The sequence below is a fragment of the Uranotaenia lowii genome, chromosome 2 (assembly GCF_029784155.1).
Source record: "Uranotaenia lowii strain MFRU-FL chromosome 2, ASM2978415v1, whole genome shotgun sequence".
In the NCBI taxonomy this organism is placed as follows: domain Eukaryota; kingdom Metazoa; phylum Arthropoda; class Insecta; order Diptera; family Culicidae; genus Uranotaenia; species Uranotaenia lowii.
In genome coordinates, this window is record NC_073692.1 from 352393526 (window position 1) to 352411418 (window position 17893).

The 17893-nt window shown below is 38.2% G+C and overlaps 1 protein-coding gene across 5 annotated transcripts in view; it reads right to left on the reverse strand.

Annotated features, from left to right (window-relative positions):
- Positions 1–610: 610 nt before the first annotated feature.
- LOC129748550 (G protein-coupled receptor kinase 1) overlaps positions 611–17893 on the reverse strand; it is a 538704-nt gene continuing 521421 nt past the window's right edge. For 2 of the 5 annotated variants that reach the window (XM_055743204.1, XM_055743205.1), the window contains exons 9-14: positions 15071–15397; positions 14893–14996; positions 14468–14701; positions 14197–14403; positions 13967–14129; positions 611–4384 (exon numbers count right to left, since the gene is read on the reverse strand). In XM_055743204.1, coding sequence (XP_055599179.1) covers positions 4130–4384; positions 13967–14129; positions 14197–14403; positions 14468–14701; positions 14893–14996; positions 15071–15397 — 1290 coding nt within the window. In that variant the 3' untranslated portion in view covers positions 611–4129. The remainder of the gene's footprint in view (positions 4385–13966; positions 14130–14196; positions 14404–14467; positions 14702–14892; positions 14997–15070; positions 15398–17893) is intronic. The other 3 variants (XM_055743208.1, XM_055743206.1, XM_055743207.1) reach the window with 3 other exon arrangements.

Consider the following 17893-nt stretch of genomic DNA (forward strand, 5'->3'; position numbering starts at 1 on the left):
TTTCTATACATTGTAGAGCAAAAAGCGACACCATCAGCTTGAGGATGAATCAATCTACCGAAAATTATCATTCATAATGAAAATTTTTTTGGATTACACTTTGTTTGACTGCATTCCTTTTAAAAAATTCTTAAGTTTAGGGGAAAAGAGGCGAAATAAGCCACTTGTCATTATTAAAACCAAAATTGGAGTACACCAATCGATTCAGCAGACACTTTTACATAAATCAGTGAAGTTTATATGATTTTTTCGTAGCAAGGAAAGATTGCTACAATCGGAATTTTACCTTTAAACCTGAAAAAATAGGGGAAATCGGGCAAAATGAGGCATTTAGAGCTATTTTATCAGAATTTATTACAGTCAAGGCGATCGTCACTGGAATAGGTACCTTTTTTTTGATAAAAAATCTCCTCTGTGCATTGGCTCGCCACTGTAGGGCTAAGACACTTAATTCATTGGTTTTTGAAAATAGTTCCTCCCTCGCTTAAATCGATATAGGATACCAAAATATAGAAGAGGCTATTAAACAAATGGTTGGTGGCTCCAGAGAGTAAACTGCCCGGATTTTGATATGAAGTTCTTTCAAAATAATGACACACAAAACCAACGATTTTTACAGGTTTCTCGATTCATTTTTCCCTCTCGACCAGTTTATTTTGTTATTTTTTTCTCTCCATTGTTGCTTCCTCTTGTTTATTAATTAGACTCTCCTACTTGCCTGCTTCCAACGCTTCGCTACTGTTCTTCCCCTACTGCTGCTTTCGTTTCTCCGCTTCCTGCGCTACTCTTTCATACTCTTGCGGTAATAAGGATAGTATCACTATTTGATCAATACACAGTTAATGAAAACGAGAAAGTACAAACGTGTGTTTTTTTTGTTATGTGTGTAGGTAGGTGTGTCCGAGTGTATACGCGACGTTTGAGTTGAGTTTGAATCAATGCTTGGTGTGTGTCAGTAAAGTGTACGCACTTGAATGTGTATTTCGGATTTTTGCTGTAGTTTTTCTTTCTCTATAGGTTCCTTTTTTGTTTTAAACTTTGCAAACGTTTTTTTATTATTCGTTTTTTTGACTATATGATTCCTTTGAGTAAATCGGTCTTCTTTCTTTTAGTTGGGTTTGTTTGCAATCAACTTGTTTCTGTGAGTTTGTGGGATTTATATTATAATAATTTTTAGATCGATTGTTCGTGCTTACGGATTTTGCTGGGTTTGTTTAGTTGTTTGTTTGCTTTTTTCTCTCTTTATCAATGTGTACGAGGAAGATTGAAAGTTTCGTGATGGAAATTGATGGTTTTCTGAGGGCGGACAACACTTTCCGCCCACACGGATTGGAATTGAATATTTAAATTATTGTTTTCAGTTTTGGCTATTCAGTTGTGTTTTTTTTAACAAGAATCCACACAGCAAATGTCGCGGAGCGTAAATTGGTATCAAAAAGTGTTGCTGCTCTTCTCTGCTGTCGTCGGCTGCTCTCTCGCTTATGAACTAAATTATCCGATTTTTGTGTATGTGTGTTTCTGTGTAGTATCGTTTACTTGCTATTGCTTCATGCGCGATCTCCGTCTTCAGTGATGCCGGCCAATTTGATTTCACTACTACTTATACATATCGAAAACTATAATCGAACAATGAAGAGGTTTGCTGCTGCTGTTCGCTTGGAACTAAATGACACTTTTAGTGGTAAATGTTTGTTTTTTTTTCTCCTTCTCTTATTTTTTGTGTTTTCTTTTCTTTTGTTTTGTTTATAGTAAGTTTCTCACTAGGTTATAGTAGTATAGAATTGGTATTTGGCTTCTAACAACAACAATCTTTTTTTTTGTCTCAACAAATTTATGCTTTTGTGTAAGTAATTCGGGTTGTGTGTATCAGATTTTTGTGGTTTTGCCTGGTTTCTGATCGTTTTTTCTTACTTCTTCTTTGTTATTAAAAAGTTTCTAAATATACATTTCATACGTACAGACACACGAAAAGAGAGAGACATACACAGACAGACATATAAAAGGCTTTTCTTAGTTAGTTGTTATATGATCTGTTTGGTTGTTTCAATTAAGTTTATCTTGTTTTTTTTTTCTCTAAAAGGAGGTTTCTCGTAGTTCTATTGTTGTTTGCTTTCCTCTGCTGCCGTCTGTTCGTTTCTGATCTGCCTTAACTGACTATTCTATCTCACCATTATCATGTACAAATTTCAGGGCTGGGTGACACAAATACCACGATCAAGTTTAAATGATGCGTTTTTTTCAGTTTGAAAAAAATGGCGGCGGGTTTGTGGCAACATTCATTGTGAGTTTTTTTTCTTAATTTTTTATGGGTAGATTGCACAAATTTTATCAAAATCAATCCCGCATAATACATACATCGATTGAACTTTTGATCGCTGCCAGTAAATAAAAAAAACTTCCAATATTTTCTCAGTTTTTCCCTTCTATGTTTTCTCCTATTTGGGGGTGTACTTTTTTTTATCTGTCACCGAACACAAAAACGTAAAAAACAACTACATCATGTATATACAACTCCTTGCGATCGATCAGTGGTTTTGATTGTTTTTAACAATACTTTAGGATATTTACGCCTATTTGTTCGCATGTTTTTGTCACTAAAACATCGCACATTTTTTAATAATCTCGTCTCGTCTCGTCTCGCCGATTAGCTTCCTAGATTGGTGCAAAATTTGATACCCGATTACATTTTGTGACGTTTTGCAAACTTTTCAGTACAATTGGCAACACTGATACACTGAAAAAATTTCAACAGTCATAATTCCTGTGTCAAATCATATAAAACTAATCGATGACCAATTTTTGCCCCAACTTTCGCCTTCCAGTTTAAATTTTCTTTAAATATATATATTTATTTATTATAAATTTATTTATATAAGTTTCCTCTTTTATCATTATTGTTTCCGCTGACTATTATAAACGCTATATTTATGTTGTTTTTATATTCATTCATTATTTTTCCTGCGTGAACACAGCTACTTTTTAACCAGTGTGTTTCCTGGGATTCAGATTAGTAGTACGATATACTAAATTGACACATTTATTTACTATACAAAGATGACTCGGGGGCTGACGATTGCAGTTATCGAGGGTTTTTTTTTTTACTTTTCCATCGAATCCATTTGGAAAATACTGGCTTCAAGAACAAGAACAAATTCAATTTTTAAGTCCTGAAACTTAGAATTCAAATTTCAAATGTAAGAATCCAATAAATTGGAGTAAAAACTACACAAAAACTATTGAAAGTCTTTAATGAAATGGGTCTAAATCTTTGAAATTTCCATTGAAGGTTTTTTTTAAAGAAAAACTTCACGAATCCTTCAAAATCAGTATTTTTCAAATAGTCTAATAATTTTTCCTCATCCAACTTGTTATATCACTGTCCTAGTACACTCATTGACATGTTCAAGCCCACATTTGACGTTCCTCTTTTCGCGCAGTCCCGCCTTAAAAATTTTGCACCCAAATAACAGTGTAATACGGTTAGCATTTTTCTTTCATTGTTTCACTGCCGATTTTTTTTTGGTTTTGCTCGATCCGAAAAATGTTCAGTTTTTTTTGCTTAATCATCAGTATATAATTTGTTGTACAGCTTTTTCTATCAATATAAGTAATTTTTTTTTTGTTATCGCTCATTCTCTCTCTTTTATACTGTTGTTCGAAACTTTACCCGTTTTTTCAGTGGTTTTTTTTTATTTTAGAAAAGGAGGCTCCCAACGAAAGAAGGTTGGAAATTCAAAATAGAGGCTAAACTAAACACGCTACTTGTTGCGTCTCCCTTTCTCTTTTTTAAGCGCTTTCACAGCTTAAAATTGTCCTCGAGAACCCGTGTTCCCGGAATCGCGACTAAACTCCTCAATAAATTCGAAGGTAACCGAATCGTTAGAACTACCGAAAATTTCGGTAAACAATAATTCCATCGAAATTTTCAGTAGTCCTGAAGGAAACAACCTAACTCAAATCAAACAAAGCTCTACCAAAAAACGATAAGAACGTTTTTTTGGTCTCCTGACGTTAATGATGATGCCGGCAACGTCGCCGCTTCTTAGGTGTCCTTGCACTTCATCTTCATCAGGGGTTCCTTCAGACGACTCGGTTCTATGAAACAGGACCGAGATCGCAACAGTAACCGCTAGTTGGACGACCCGTTGGCGTTCTTTTGACCGGCGGCGGTGGAGTTGTTGATGGCTGCTGCCGTTGAGGAGGCATTGTTGTTGACCGTTGCTGGTGCGGCCGAGGAGTTGTTCAGGAGGACGTTGGCTTTGGAGGCGTCCCGCTCAGTGCCGTAGATCTTGCCGGCCTTCTTGGCCATCGAGCCCAGTAGCTCCTGGCTCTCCTTGTGGGCTGCCCGCAGCGATAGGGACCACTCCTTGAGACCGATTTCGTCCTGTGAAAGGAAAAAAATAAGGCAGATTGCCTATTAACTACAGTCATTCAACTTTTTGAGGCAGATTTTGTCGATAAATTCCAGGAGGAGAAGTTATGAGTACGTATCTTGATTCTCCTGGAAATTCGACGCAGGAAATCCGATTAAGTTTCAAGTCTCGTTTACTATGCTGATGATCCATTTCGCGTACAAGCCTTGGAAACTTTTTGGACGGCATAGACAAAATATTTTCTGAAGAAGAGATGAGCTTGAAAGCATCAGAAAGGTTATCACCCAGGGGAAGATAATTCCCTTGACACTGTGTAACAGCCTTTATGTTACAGCCCGCGCAGTTACAATTTTTATTTCTCCATAGTAAAATTACGCAGTTACAAAGACTCTTTAAAAGAACACCCAGGGTGAGCCCACTAGCCGAGTCAAAACTCAGATATTGAGAACAGATACCAATTGAGTCCTTCAGAGCGAGAGGGGTGCAAGAGCCAAAATCATCTATTTTGAGTTAAGTATACCTAACGATTCTTCATGTTTCAATGTACACCTGGTGCAAAAATCAGATTTTTTATAATTTTTTTTGAACACTTTTTTTATTGAATTCAAACTGCTCGAACTTGAACAATATATGAAAAATCGAGTACCTTCACAACTTTGAAGACCGTTTTCTCGAAACTTTCATTTCTGATACCAAGCGTCTCAATTCTATCTAGGTATTTCCTGATTTGGGGCCGTTCAGATACCACGTGGACAGAAAAATGAGATTTTTGACACCCCCCTCCCCCTCCGTGGACAAGCGTGGACGTTTGGCAAACACCTACCCCCCTCCCCGGATGTCCACGTGGACAGATTTGAAATTGTTTTTTTTTCTAAATCTAATTTGACAGTTAGAAAACACTACTTTTTGCCTTTTTGTTATTGGAATGGCTGATTAAAAAAAAAACGAATTAGGGTTACCTGATATAATATAATTTCAAAAAAAAAAAAATTTATAAATTATCATATTTATCACTTGCTTTCAATTGCTATAAATTGTTAAAACTTAAACTGGAAAGCTTTGCAATTTTAAGATTTAAACATCTTAATATTTATTCACCTATAGAAAATGGAAGTAAGTATGTCCACGTGGACATGACCCAAACTCCTACCCCCCTCTCCGTGGACAAGCGTGGACATTTTCATACACCCCCCCCCCCTCCCCCTAAGTTGTCCACGTGGCATGTGAACGGCCCCTTTTGCTCTGTACCGCCATCCGTGGTTACCGTTTAAAATACCGCCAATGCTCTCCGCCAAGAAAAGATTCTACATACAACTACGGTATCACCTGGATACACCGTCGGCCTATGTTCTACGCAGGACTGTGCCCGATTGACGAGTTTTCTGCCCTCGGTTCACAGTCAAATCTATTTTCGTTTCCTTGTTTCGATTTACGACTTTTTTTTTAACGAACGCACACATATATGATCTCAGTGAAACTTCATGTTTCTTTGAAGAGATCTAAATTCTACTTAAGACTAAAGCGTACATATTTCAAGGATATAATGGCTAGCATTTTACTAATGCTAATACCACCAACCCACAGAAAGAGTACTATGTGTGCCGTGACCGAGACTCGATCTCATGACCTCTGGCTTAGAAGACTTGAACGCTATCCTCTAGGCCACGGTCGGCGGCCAACAGGACTTGACGAACAGCACTCCCCAATTTGGATGAAATATCGGACCTCGTGGAGTGTTCAATACAAAAAGCCGCTCCACTTAATTCGGTCAATCAGTTTAAATTTTCCGGATTGATGCTATCGTGGTAAAAATGTTCTGTATAACCGCGCGAGATACTTTTTCAACGATGAACTGTTTCTGCTCCGCAGCTTTCAGTTTCAGTGATTTTACAAATTTTCAAAAATCGACCAATAAAAAGAACTTTGATATCTAGTGAATAAAAGTTCATATTGAAAAAGTGAAGGGGAGAGGGAAAGAAGGATGCGGCACACTGCCCCTTTTCCTCTTATTTGATCTCATCGAATTATGTTTGAGGTATTTAAGAAAAATGGCAAAAATAGAGAAGTATAGAAATGAATCCAACTTAGATGAAATTTCAGGGACTAGATAAGAGAAAATCGATGTTGAAAAAAATGCGAAAAAAAATTCGCCTTGTCTCCCGGTGAGACTTGAACCCACATCTTGCGCCTCTCCGGGGCCCATGTATTAACATTCTACTACAGGAGACCAACCTGGCGTATGAATATTATACTGGTTGAGTGTCGATGTCTATCGGAATGAAGGGAATAGTTCTCCCATGTGATCATAATCATTTTTCTTGGTCTATTTCTTTTCCCATCATTTCATCTTACGGTAGTTGGAATCAAGTTTAGACATTTTTAAGCACGGCAAGATTTGCATTGCCTTCCCATATCCTGCACGGGTTGTCAGTTATGATGAGAAATGATGCGTTTGCCGTATTTGGATATCCAGCCAATTTCGGTGTTTGGCACCGCCTTATTTCTATTTTTAAATTGCGACCCAGAGATGGGTCTTGACTCAAACATTCAGTCAGCGAAACTTTTTTGTAGAGAAATGAATCCAACTTAGATGAAATTTCAGGGACTAGATAAGAGAAAATCGATGTTGAGTAGAATGTTAATACATGGGCCCCGGAGAGGCGCAAGATGTGGGTTCAAGTCTCACCGGGAGGCAAGGCGAATTTTTTTTCGCATGTTTTTCAACATCGATTTTCTCTTATCTAGTCCCTGAAATTTCATCTAAGTTGGATTCATTTCTCTACAAAAAAGTTTCGCTGACTGAATGTTTGAGTCAAGACCCATCTCTGGGTCGCAATTTAAAAATAGAGAAGTATTTTTTCGATATTCTTGAATACAACTTCAAATTGCGAATCTGCAATCTGAAATTAATGCAAGGTAATAAAACTAAACTTGAATGATTTTCAATTTGCAACTATATGTACGTTTGAAAAACAAATAATTGAGATGAGTTTTTGATAATAATTGCTTTCAACTTAAAATTGATTTAAAAAAACTATGTTTTTTATTATTCAGTTATATTTATCAGAAAAGTGATTCGAAAATATCGTGTTGTTTTTAATGAATTTTGAAAACGTTTTTGAAAACGATTTTCTAGAAATATTTAAAAAAATATGAAATGAAAGATCAATTTCTGGTAGCATAAGGCAACAAAAATCACATTGGTGCAAAACATTTAAGAGCTGATTTAAACTGACTTGGGAATGTTGAACAATTTGTGCATTTTTTTTAAAAACAAATTATTACAAAGACATTCAAAATAAATTAAAAATTTCGATGATGGCGAGTTATTTTTAGTTCTGAGAAAAAGCTACAAAAGTTTCCTTCATATTTTTTTACAGTTCTACAGGAATTTGACCAAATTTCAAAGAAATTTTTACTCAATATGAATCTTAGATATTTTTAAAACTAAAGGTTTTGCAGTTTTTTACATAGATGTCAAATAAACAAAAATCTTTAAAATCAGGAAAATTTAAACGCCTTTCTATGATGTCAGAAATAAAATGTTTAAATTATTTTCAATTGAATTTGCTTAAAAAATGTCGAATTATATTTTTTCTAACTAGAACATTGTATCTCTGAAATTAGAAAATGTAGACAAAGTTTTGATCCTTCATGAAATAATGATTGATAAATAGATTTAAAATCAATATTTATTTTTTTATGTTGGTTTATTGTTTCATTCAGCTGGAATTCAGTAAAATTTTCTAAATTCTTAAATTCTAAATTTTAAAGTTAAACGAGCCATAGCACCAAAACTAAAGATAAGAGACAAAATCTGACGCATTTTTTAATTCATGAAGCCAAAATCTTTCATAACAGTTATTAAAATATTTGTAGCACAATAGCTGTTCACACAAAAATGTTTCAAAAAAAAAATTGTCCAAAAAAGTTGACCGTTCCCCAACATATCATTTATTCACTCCTTCGATCTTAGCTTACTTTTTATTTCTCCTCTTTTTTTCCTTCCTGAATTTTTTGAATGATACTGATTTTTTTGGATTTTCTTATTTAATTTGGTCATTAAACAAATTATAAAATTCATAGAAAAATTTGTTAGGACTAGAGTGTTCGATCAACTCAGATTTTAGTTTTTTTTGGATCGATCCTATGACATGAAAAAAAAAATGATAATATTGGTTCATTTTAAATTCGTTCTTTTGGATTCTTTTCTTGCTAAGCCGATTTATTTAGATTCAAATTGAATTGTCGATTCAATGTCAAAGAATACCATTTGTTGGACATTTAGTTGATTTTAACAATCTGGAATTTTTCAATATATTGAGTACCTAAATAAAAGCATTTATCTAGGTCAGGCAAATAGAAATTATGCTGCCTCATTTTTGCAGCATTTTTTACTTTTCGACCAAAAATGAGCACTTTTTGAAAAGATTTGTAATTGTTTATGATAAAATTTCGTGCCGGAACCTAACAAAATCAACAAAACTGTTGTTTCATAGATGAGACAGTTTGGTGAAACTTGTAAATTTATTCAATGCAAAACTCTCTCAACGACTTAAAAAAAGTTTTAAGAATGGCCATTCTAATGAAACAAAATTTGATGCCTGTTCACTGGTCAGTGATTTAATCAGATCAATTTGACATTTGAGCGCCTTTTTTGTTTTTTTCTTCTGTTTTCCACCCCAGGGCATTTATAAGCGTTTATTTCTACCAAAGATAGCAGGCTAATGCATGTTTGAAACTTCGTTTTCTTTTCCGTCCTGTTTATAACATTTTTTTTTTGTTAAGAATGGATAAGAATTTTGCAGGTGGATCGATCTCACGACTGCCCATCTAAATCGATCTTGGAGATCTATCTTTTCCTGAAGATCAATAAATCCTAGTTAGGAACCATACTAGCCAGCATTTCTTCAGAACTTATTTTTCATTATTTACAAAAAAAACTACATTGTTTTAAAAGTGATTTTTCAAACATCACTTTTAATAATAATTTTTTTCGTTATATTTTTGTTGAGAACGTACAAATCGGAAAAAGTAAAATTTTCAGAACAAAAAAATTAAAAAGGGCGTGTTGTGACGCCAGAACTTCAATGCACAAAGGCAACACACACAAGGCAACAAAATTTACATTTGAGAGGTGCAACTGATTTGAAAGCTGATTTTGACTAATTTGGAGGCGCTGATTCCAAATATGCAAATATCTTTTTTTCTGGTAGCTCTGGTTTTCGGGATAACATCTGAAAAAAGGTATAAATAAGTTCATTTAATCAATTTGTGCACTTTCTTGGCAAAACTGTGGAACATTACAAAGATTTTAAATATAATGGTTTTAATTTAATGATAAACTTTCCCTAAGACCAGGAGTAATTTTTAACGTCAGAGAAAAAAGTTATAGAAATTTCCTTTTTGTTAATTTTTCCCAATTCTACAAAATACGAGAATTTTGACGTAATTTTAAAGAAATTTTAAACCAAATTAAATCTTAGTTATTTCTTAAAGCAAAAGAAAAATCACTTTGCAATTTTCAACAAAGTTCTTGAATGAATTGAAATCTTTCTTGAATTGAAAGACTTTCTTCAGTGATTTCAGAAATTGTTGTAATACTTTCCATTTTAATGTATAAAAATTGATTTTTTTTAAAGCGTTATATCCCTAAAACTAAAAAATGTAGGCTTAATTTGAATCCTTGATTGAAAGGAAAATTATAAATAGATTCAAAATCAGTTTTCGTTTTTCGTTTAGTTATGTTTGTTCATCAGATATCAACGATCGAATGTACTCAAAATCGATCATCAAAACAAGAGCTGATAGACAAAATCTGACAAATGATTCGAATGCAGGACGCCAAAATCTTCCAAAAACACAGGGAGGGGGTGATCACCCCAATCACCTCCTCCCCCCATAGGACCACGCATGCGTCAGTGAGTAACCTTAAATAATCATTCATTACTTATGAGCAAACATTAATGCTTCTTTTAAAAAAAATGTTTTTTTTGAGGCTGTAAGGCAATTTTAAGCCAAGGAAAGTTACCGGAGGAAGATAAAAACCTAGCGAGTTATGGCATTTCATCGCTCGAGTAAAAAAGGCAAAAAAAAATATTGGTTATTCTACTTAACGACCGGTCCCCTGTATCGTAAAGTGTGCTCAAACTCAAAGATAATGGAAATAGTCATTGTATAATACTAATTTATGCTGGAAATCATCAACTCGTCAACCGAAAACGCAAACAAATACCCAAGTTTTTCACTGCTGGTTGCAAGTCCACTAATGGCCAGGTTGGAAGTGGCATATTCAGCACTAACGACAGTGTTGTCAATGCTCTACCATCCAAGTGGCTCTGAGGCTTTCGCCATCCTCAAAGTACCCAGATCTCTGTCCGTCTACGTCTTCTCCTACTCTGCAAGCGTGCTGAGAGCTGTCCAGGAAGCCAACACAAAACATCCATGGATCATTGCCCTTTCCGGCATTGCAGCTGCGAAGCTAACAACACTGTGCTGGATTCCTGGTCACTCCAAGATTCCCGGCAACGAAGCAGCAAATCGACTGGCGCCCAACTGTGATCAAATTGGACCCCCCAACATGCTCATGCCTCCCTCAGATGCTCCTGGAACAACACCACCGAAAACAAGATGAGGGAGGTCAAAAACAGCTCCTATGCATGGAACGACCAGAACTACTTCTTGGAGCGGACTGCGATCTAGCCGACAACCTTCGACAGATCATGTCGAATGATCCTGAAGAAAAGGACAAAATTCGGGCAGCAACATCTACACAGGAATATAAACGTTCTTCTACCTATTCGTCCCCAACAAAAAACCCCTTTTGGCCTTTCTCCCCCCCCCCCCCCCCCCCCCTCAAAGAGAAGTGTTTTCCGACTGCAATATTAAAATTTGGAAAAAAAAGAAGATTTCGAATCTGTTCATGCGATCATCCGGCGCAGGTTTCAAGCTTGTCCATGGAGGGGGGACTGGTGGTTCTAATCTCATTTTTTGTCCACGTGGTATCAGAATGGCCCTGAATAGACGCTCTATGGTATTGGATCTAATGTTAAACACCCTATTAAAAACTATGCCATCCTGAAGGCTCTCGTTTTTTTTTGATTGAACTCTCCGTAGTGAACAACATACGAAACCGACACGCCCGGCTCGGGGAAATATCGCACGACTGAAGCAACTTGAGGTCGCAGTAGACTACGCGCAATCGAAGCAGCGCTGCCGGTAAAGGACGAGCTTGACGAAGCCTCTCTCGAGGTCTGTTGGGATAACAGCCATCTACAGTGTTGTGGAGAACGTCATCGGGCATGTGGAACGAACTTGACGGAACAACTGATTCGACGAGGAGTGTATTGGACGAAGAGAACGCCGCGCGGGCGGCTGTAGTGCAAGAAGACCCCGTTAAAACGTGGAAAACAGCGGAATAGACAGCGAGACGAATTTTCCAGGAGAAGGACGAGCATGGAAGAAGAGGAGCTAAATCAGCTGTATCGTTCCCAGGAAACACGAAAGTTCTATCAGACGCTCAATGCATCCCGCAGAGACTTCATGCTGCAAGCCGAAATGTGCCGGGATAAGGACGGAAGCATCCTGACGGACCATTGTGAGTTGATCAAAAGGTGAAGGAGCACTTCGATGAACACCTAAACGGCGCGCATGCAGGAGACTCAGACGGTAAGGGAAGCTACATCACCAACGTAGCCAATGACGTAGAGGAGCCACTCCCAACGATGAGTTAAGTTGAGGAAGTCATTCGCCGGCTGAATAGCAACAAACCGGCTGGGGAAGGGTTGCATCGCAGCTCATCAAGTTTACCGATTGCCTACACCTGTTAATAGTCCGGATCTGGGACACAGAACAGCTACCGGAGGAGTGGAAGGAGGGGGTAATATGCCTCATCAACAAGAAGGTCGTCAAATTGATTTGTGAGAACTACCGAGCTATCACTGTCCTCAATGCCGCCTACAAAGTGTTGTCCCGAATCCTATTTCGACGCCTAACGCCACAACCAAACAGATTCGTGGGAAGTCATCAGGCCGACTTCTTGGAGGGACGGTCTACGACGGACCAGATCTTCACATTACGGCAAATCCTCCAAAAATGCTGTGAACACCAAGTCCCTACACACCATCTATCCATCGACTTTAAAACCGCATACGACATGATCGACCGTGACGAGCTAGGGAAAACCGTGGAAGAGAACGGCTTTTCCGGGAAGCTGGCCGGACTGATTAAAGCAACGATGGATGGAACGCAGTGCAGTGTGTGAATTTTGCATGAATTCTCGAGTTGTTTGGATGGCAAATGGTGGATAATGTACAACACGAGGCTCTATAGTGGTCAAATCACCTCTTTTTCACAACTTCTATTTCAACCTTCCCGTGGTGCCGGCTGGGATGCGAGTAATCGAAGCGGAGATCGAGTACCCAACCCCGGTGGATGGTTTGGTCGCATGCAGACTGAGAAGATGGTCGCGCGTACGTGCAACAACAACTGAGCGTCTGTTCTGCAGGTCAGGGCGGCTCAAAGCGTCTGTCTTGCAGCGAGCGGCTTAATTTATGAAATGCGGCTCCCGCTAGCTAAGTCCAAGATGGCGGCCCCATCGCGGGATAGGGACCATAGGTTAACAACCTACTGCTCCCGATTTATTAAATTGTTTCGGAATCCGAGAGCAATGATCGACCTGGAACTTTGGCGACAACCTTTATTCGAATCGCGCAGGGGGTTTCGACAAGACGATGGTCTATCCTGCATGATTTTCAACGTGGCGCTAAAAAGTGTTATTTCACGAGCAGTGGCAACTTATCTGTTTTTCCGATGACATTGATATAGTCGGCAGATCATCTGCCGCGACGGAGGAAGTCTACCGCGAACAGAAAGGATTGGGTTAATGATGAATACGTCCAAGACGTAGTATATGCTGGCTTGCGGATCCAAGATCGACCGAACCCGCTTTTCCAGTAATAACAAGGTCATGATCGACGGTGACGAGCTGGAGATAGTCGAAGACTTTATCTATCTAGGCTCACTGGTGATCACAGACAATGACACCAGTCATGAGATCCGGAAGCAAATGATCCTTGGAAGTCGTGCCTACTATGAACTCTACAAGCAACTGTGGTCGAAAAGACTCAGCCCTCGCGCACCAGGTAACACGACGCTCAATAGACCAGTTGTCCTCTACGGGCACGATACGTGGATATTGCTCGAGGAGGACCTGCGTACACTCGGAGTATTCGAGCGACCATCTTTGGCGGCGTGACGCAAAGGACGCAAAGAGCGCGGTGGTTAGAGCAAGGGGAGCGTGATCTGACGAATGTGGGATGCCCGTGAAATTGGAAAACGGTTATCGTGACCCGAGTGAATTTAAGGAATTATGTTCGTCAAGTTATGTCGTGAGACGAAAAAAAAAACACAATATTAGTTCAAATTTGAGAGTCCCATCAGAAGGTAGGCCAAGCTTCAAGCAAAAGAGGTGGGGGTGACTATTGAACGGCTAAGAGCTGTCTCGCCAACCATTTCAACCAACCTTTTGGTAACATACTTTAACTAAGCAATAGACCTGTATCCTTGCTAATAAACTACTATAAAAAACTTACCGACATGGTGAGGATCAGTTTGCCGTCGCGAATTCCATCCCGGAACCGAATCTGTATACACTGTTCGTTCTTAAATTGCACATAGTCCTGGGCAACCTCCTCGATCTGATCCATGAACACCAGCTCCGGTTTCGTGCTACTGCTCTCGGTGTGCAGTTCTAACCTAAAAGTAGGAAATACCAATCTTAGTTTACGATCGTTTATCAATTCCATTTAGGGGGAAAACAAACCTATTGGGATACAGTTTAGCGTACCGGGTCTGCCAGACCGACGCGAAGGAACCGCTGTACTTCTTGATATACCCGTGCAGTATGCAGTCGGAGTCCTTCTCGTCCGCGTCGAATCGCTGCTTCTGTTTGGCTTTCCGCTTCTGCTCCACCCGGTCCGCCTCTTGGTTGACGGTTTCGAATACTGTTTCCGCTACCTCCTGCTGCCATCTGCATTTGAGGTTGAAAAACTTGTATTAGAACAAGAGGAGACGGTTTTCAATCTTAATTTTACCTTTCCGAGATCGTCAGTGGGAAGTATTTGTAAAGCTCCTGATCCTGTTCAGTCAGTTTGATACCTTTGGTGTCCTCCTCGTCAAATGAGCCGATATCGAAGGCATCCGCTGCGTTGACCTCCCCCCGGGGCGGTATCAGCGGGGGTGTATACTTCTGGTAGTACACCTGGTTCCAGTCGATTCCGGTGAAGAATGGGTGTGCCTTTACTTCGTCCGCCCTGATGGATGGATTTCTTCAGTTATTTGAAACAATAGTTCGGCAACAACCAATTAACACATAAAGAACGAAACAAAACAAAAACTAAATACACAAAACACAACAAAAATTCCAATCGAGGACTTTAGGGTTAACCCTTAGCATCTCTTGGGGAAACATAAAAAATATACAAATACACAAAAATAAATAGAACAACATTCCACTTACCCTCCACCTTTACAGCCTAATCGTTTATCGATATCCCGCTGGAGAAGTCCTTCCAGCAAATCTCTCAGTTCCTTGCTAAACGACTCCGGCAGCTCAACGTTCTTCAGTAGTAGTGAAAAAAGAAGGATGTTAAACAAAAAACTTGTAAGTTCTCGGGGCAAACTCTAAACAAACTAACCATTGTGAGCGTCATCCGGTCGATCTCGTGCTTGTCCTTGGTTTTGTGCTGCCGGAAAGGTGAATGACCCTTCAGCAGTTTGTAAAGCATGCAGCCGAAGCTGAACCAATCGGCACTGGAGTCGTAGGGGGTTCCCTTGGAGAGCACTTCCGGTGCCATGTAGCCGTGGGTGCCGACCGAGGCGTGAGGTTTCTTTTTGCTGAAATCGCAGGCGAGGCCGAGATCGGAGATGCGTACGTGCCCATTCTCGTCCAGCAGGATGTTGGCAGGTTTGAGGTCCCGGTACACGATGTACCGTTTGTGCATGTGTTCCAGCCCGAGGATGACCTGCAAGGAATGGGAGATCAGTTAGTAGTGTAGTTTAGGTGATTTGATCTGAAAACTTATTAAAAATACATAACGTTTTAACGCTCCAAATATGATAATTGTAACATAATTATACAAGGGAGATCAGACTTCTCAACATAAAGTTAAGATGCATCTAAACTGACTTCCTCATGAATTCTTTTTGAATTAAGAGTTGAAGTGGTTGAAGGTCGACTTCACGAAGGAGCTTACGTATGTTGAACAAAACATCAGCTGACATGTGAATTATGCGAAAGACCCTTATTAGTTCGTTAGAACATATTGCCCACTAATTAAGATAGTTTAAGCTATGTGGCTAGACACATGCCTAACATATAATTTGGTCAACCTTAAAGTGAGCAACAGGGCTCAAGACAGTTTGGAATTTTGGCTCCATCTGTTCAAGTAAAATAGTCAAAAATATTGTCGCTGAATCCTCAAACCAGAGTTTTCGTCAACATTAGCGACATTTCACGTTGACTAGACATCTCTCAAACATCTTTCAAGTGTCGAAACCAAACAAAAGAAAGTGTTGCCGATTGCCGAAATGATTGATGAATTTTTCATCTTCGCTGGTTTGTAAGGTCGCCGATCACCAGCGAAAAAACTGCGGATTTCAACTGCATTGGCAATAGAGTTTTTTTTTTACATTTCTCACGCACATTAACTGGCGTCCCACTGGCGTGTACGGACAAGAACCGGAAAATTAACCTCCAAAAATTTTAGTGCAAAAATCGGCCAGTCGATCGACGAACACGGTCGTTTTTAGGTTAATGTTCCCAAAATTAAAAAAAGTGTTAGTGAAACGCCCTGAATTATGCCACGAAAACTACTAGCAGCCAACAGGACTATAACTTCTCTTCTCTGAATCTGACTTTTTTGCGTATATTCGAATATTTTTTTAAATTTGATTTTCTCAATCCAGATGTTATTTTAAACAAGTTTTTCGAGGGCCGCCCGTAGGAAAACGCAAACTTCGACGAAAAAGTTTTTAAGGGTTGCAATCGAATAAGATATTTGTGTACTTTCGTTTTGTGTTGAACACTCAAGATCAAAGATAATTCTACAATCAAAGCAGAATGGTGTGTAAAAATAGGGGAAAAATATAGACGATATGCTCTTTTGTGGAAGTTAATCGAATTCATGGTAAAAAAAATATAATAGAAAATTTTTCAGCAAATTAAATATAACTATATTAATATCCACAAATATCCACTTCGTTTGATGTGCTCGTTGTGAATAAATCCGTGAGACAGCGGAAATACTCTGCGCAAATACTTCAAGCTGGTGATTCCCCTGTTCAAACATGAATAACTTTCTTGGAAAGACTTGGAGAACAATTCACCAATGCACACAAAAGTTAGTGCCATAACAGTATTTTTTCCAAAAAAAAAAATCCATGCTTAATTAAGTCTCTTTAAGCGACTCCTTCCTTAGAGTTGACCAAATAAACTAAAATTTAACCTGATGTCTTGTATTATGTCCGGAATTCGATGACGCATAAATTTTTTTGGACCACCCTATACATAAGAATATTATTTCTAAAATATTTGTAACTAGCTGGCCTGTTGTGCTTTGCTACGCTTTTGAAAATTAATGAAATTTTTGAAAGTTCTTAAAATTTTGTTCTCGAAATGCAAACTGCAACTTGAGTTTTAAATTGAAATGCAAAGATAAAATACAACGATTATTTTCAATTTGAAACATGGACTTAATTTGGGGGGGGGGGGGGGGGGGGGGTGTAATGCTTTGAGCCCCTTCCATCCTTCCTAGCTTCCCACTGGGGAAAGAGAAACGGAATAATCATATAAGCATTTCTCATATCCAAAAACCTTATCATGCCAAATTTGATTCCATTTGCTTGATCAGTTCTCGAGTTATGCAATGTATGCAAATTTCTCTTCCCCGCTTTACATCTCCCCGTTGCACTGTGGGGCAGAACCATCTCAAATCTATCAATACTTTTGAAAAATTCGATGGTTTGAGCAACAAGAAGGGGAAGTTGGGATAATTATTTGAGAAAAACGAGAATAAAATTAACGATATCTTTATAGCTATTTAGAATACAACTTATTCCAGTTAAACATAAACCAAATATATCTAATTCTTGGAATTTTTTTCAATTTTCATAAAATTTGAAGTTTTTAAATTTACTAAATACCTTATCCTAATTATACGTTTATGCATAGATTTTCACCAATTTAAAACATCTCAAAGTACAGATTTTCACCAAATTCCACGTCAAGCATACATAAATGAACAATTAAGTTTCAACTTTTTGAAGAAACAAGAGGTAGCTACTAATGCATGCTTATAAAGAAGTTATCCAACTTTTTGTGAGGTACGTTTTTGGTTTTCATCGTGAAATTTAAATAATTTTTCTCATTCTCGTTCTTGAAATGGAAGCCTACAGTTTAGTGTGAGATCTTAATGAGTTTTAGTGAGTTTAATAATATTTTTAAATTTTTACTCCAATAA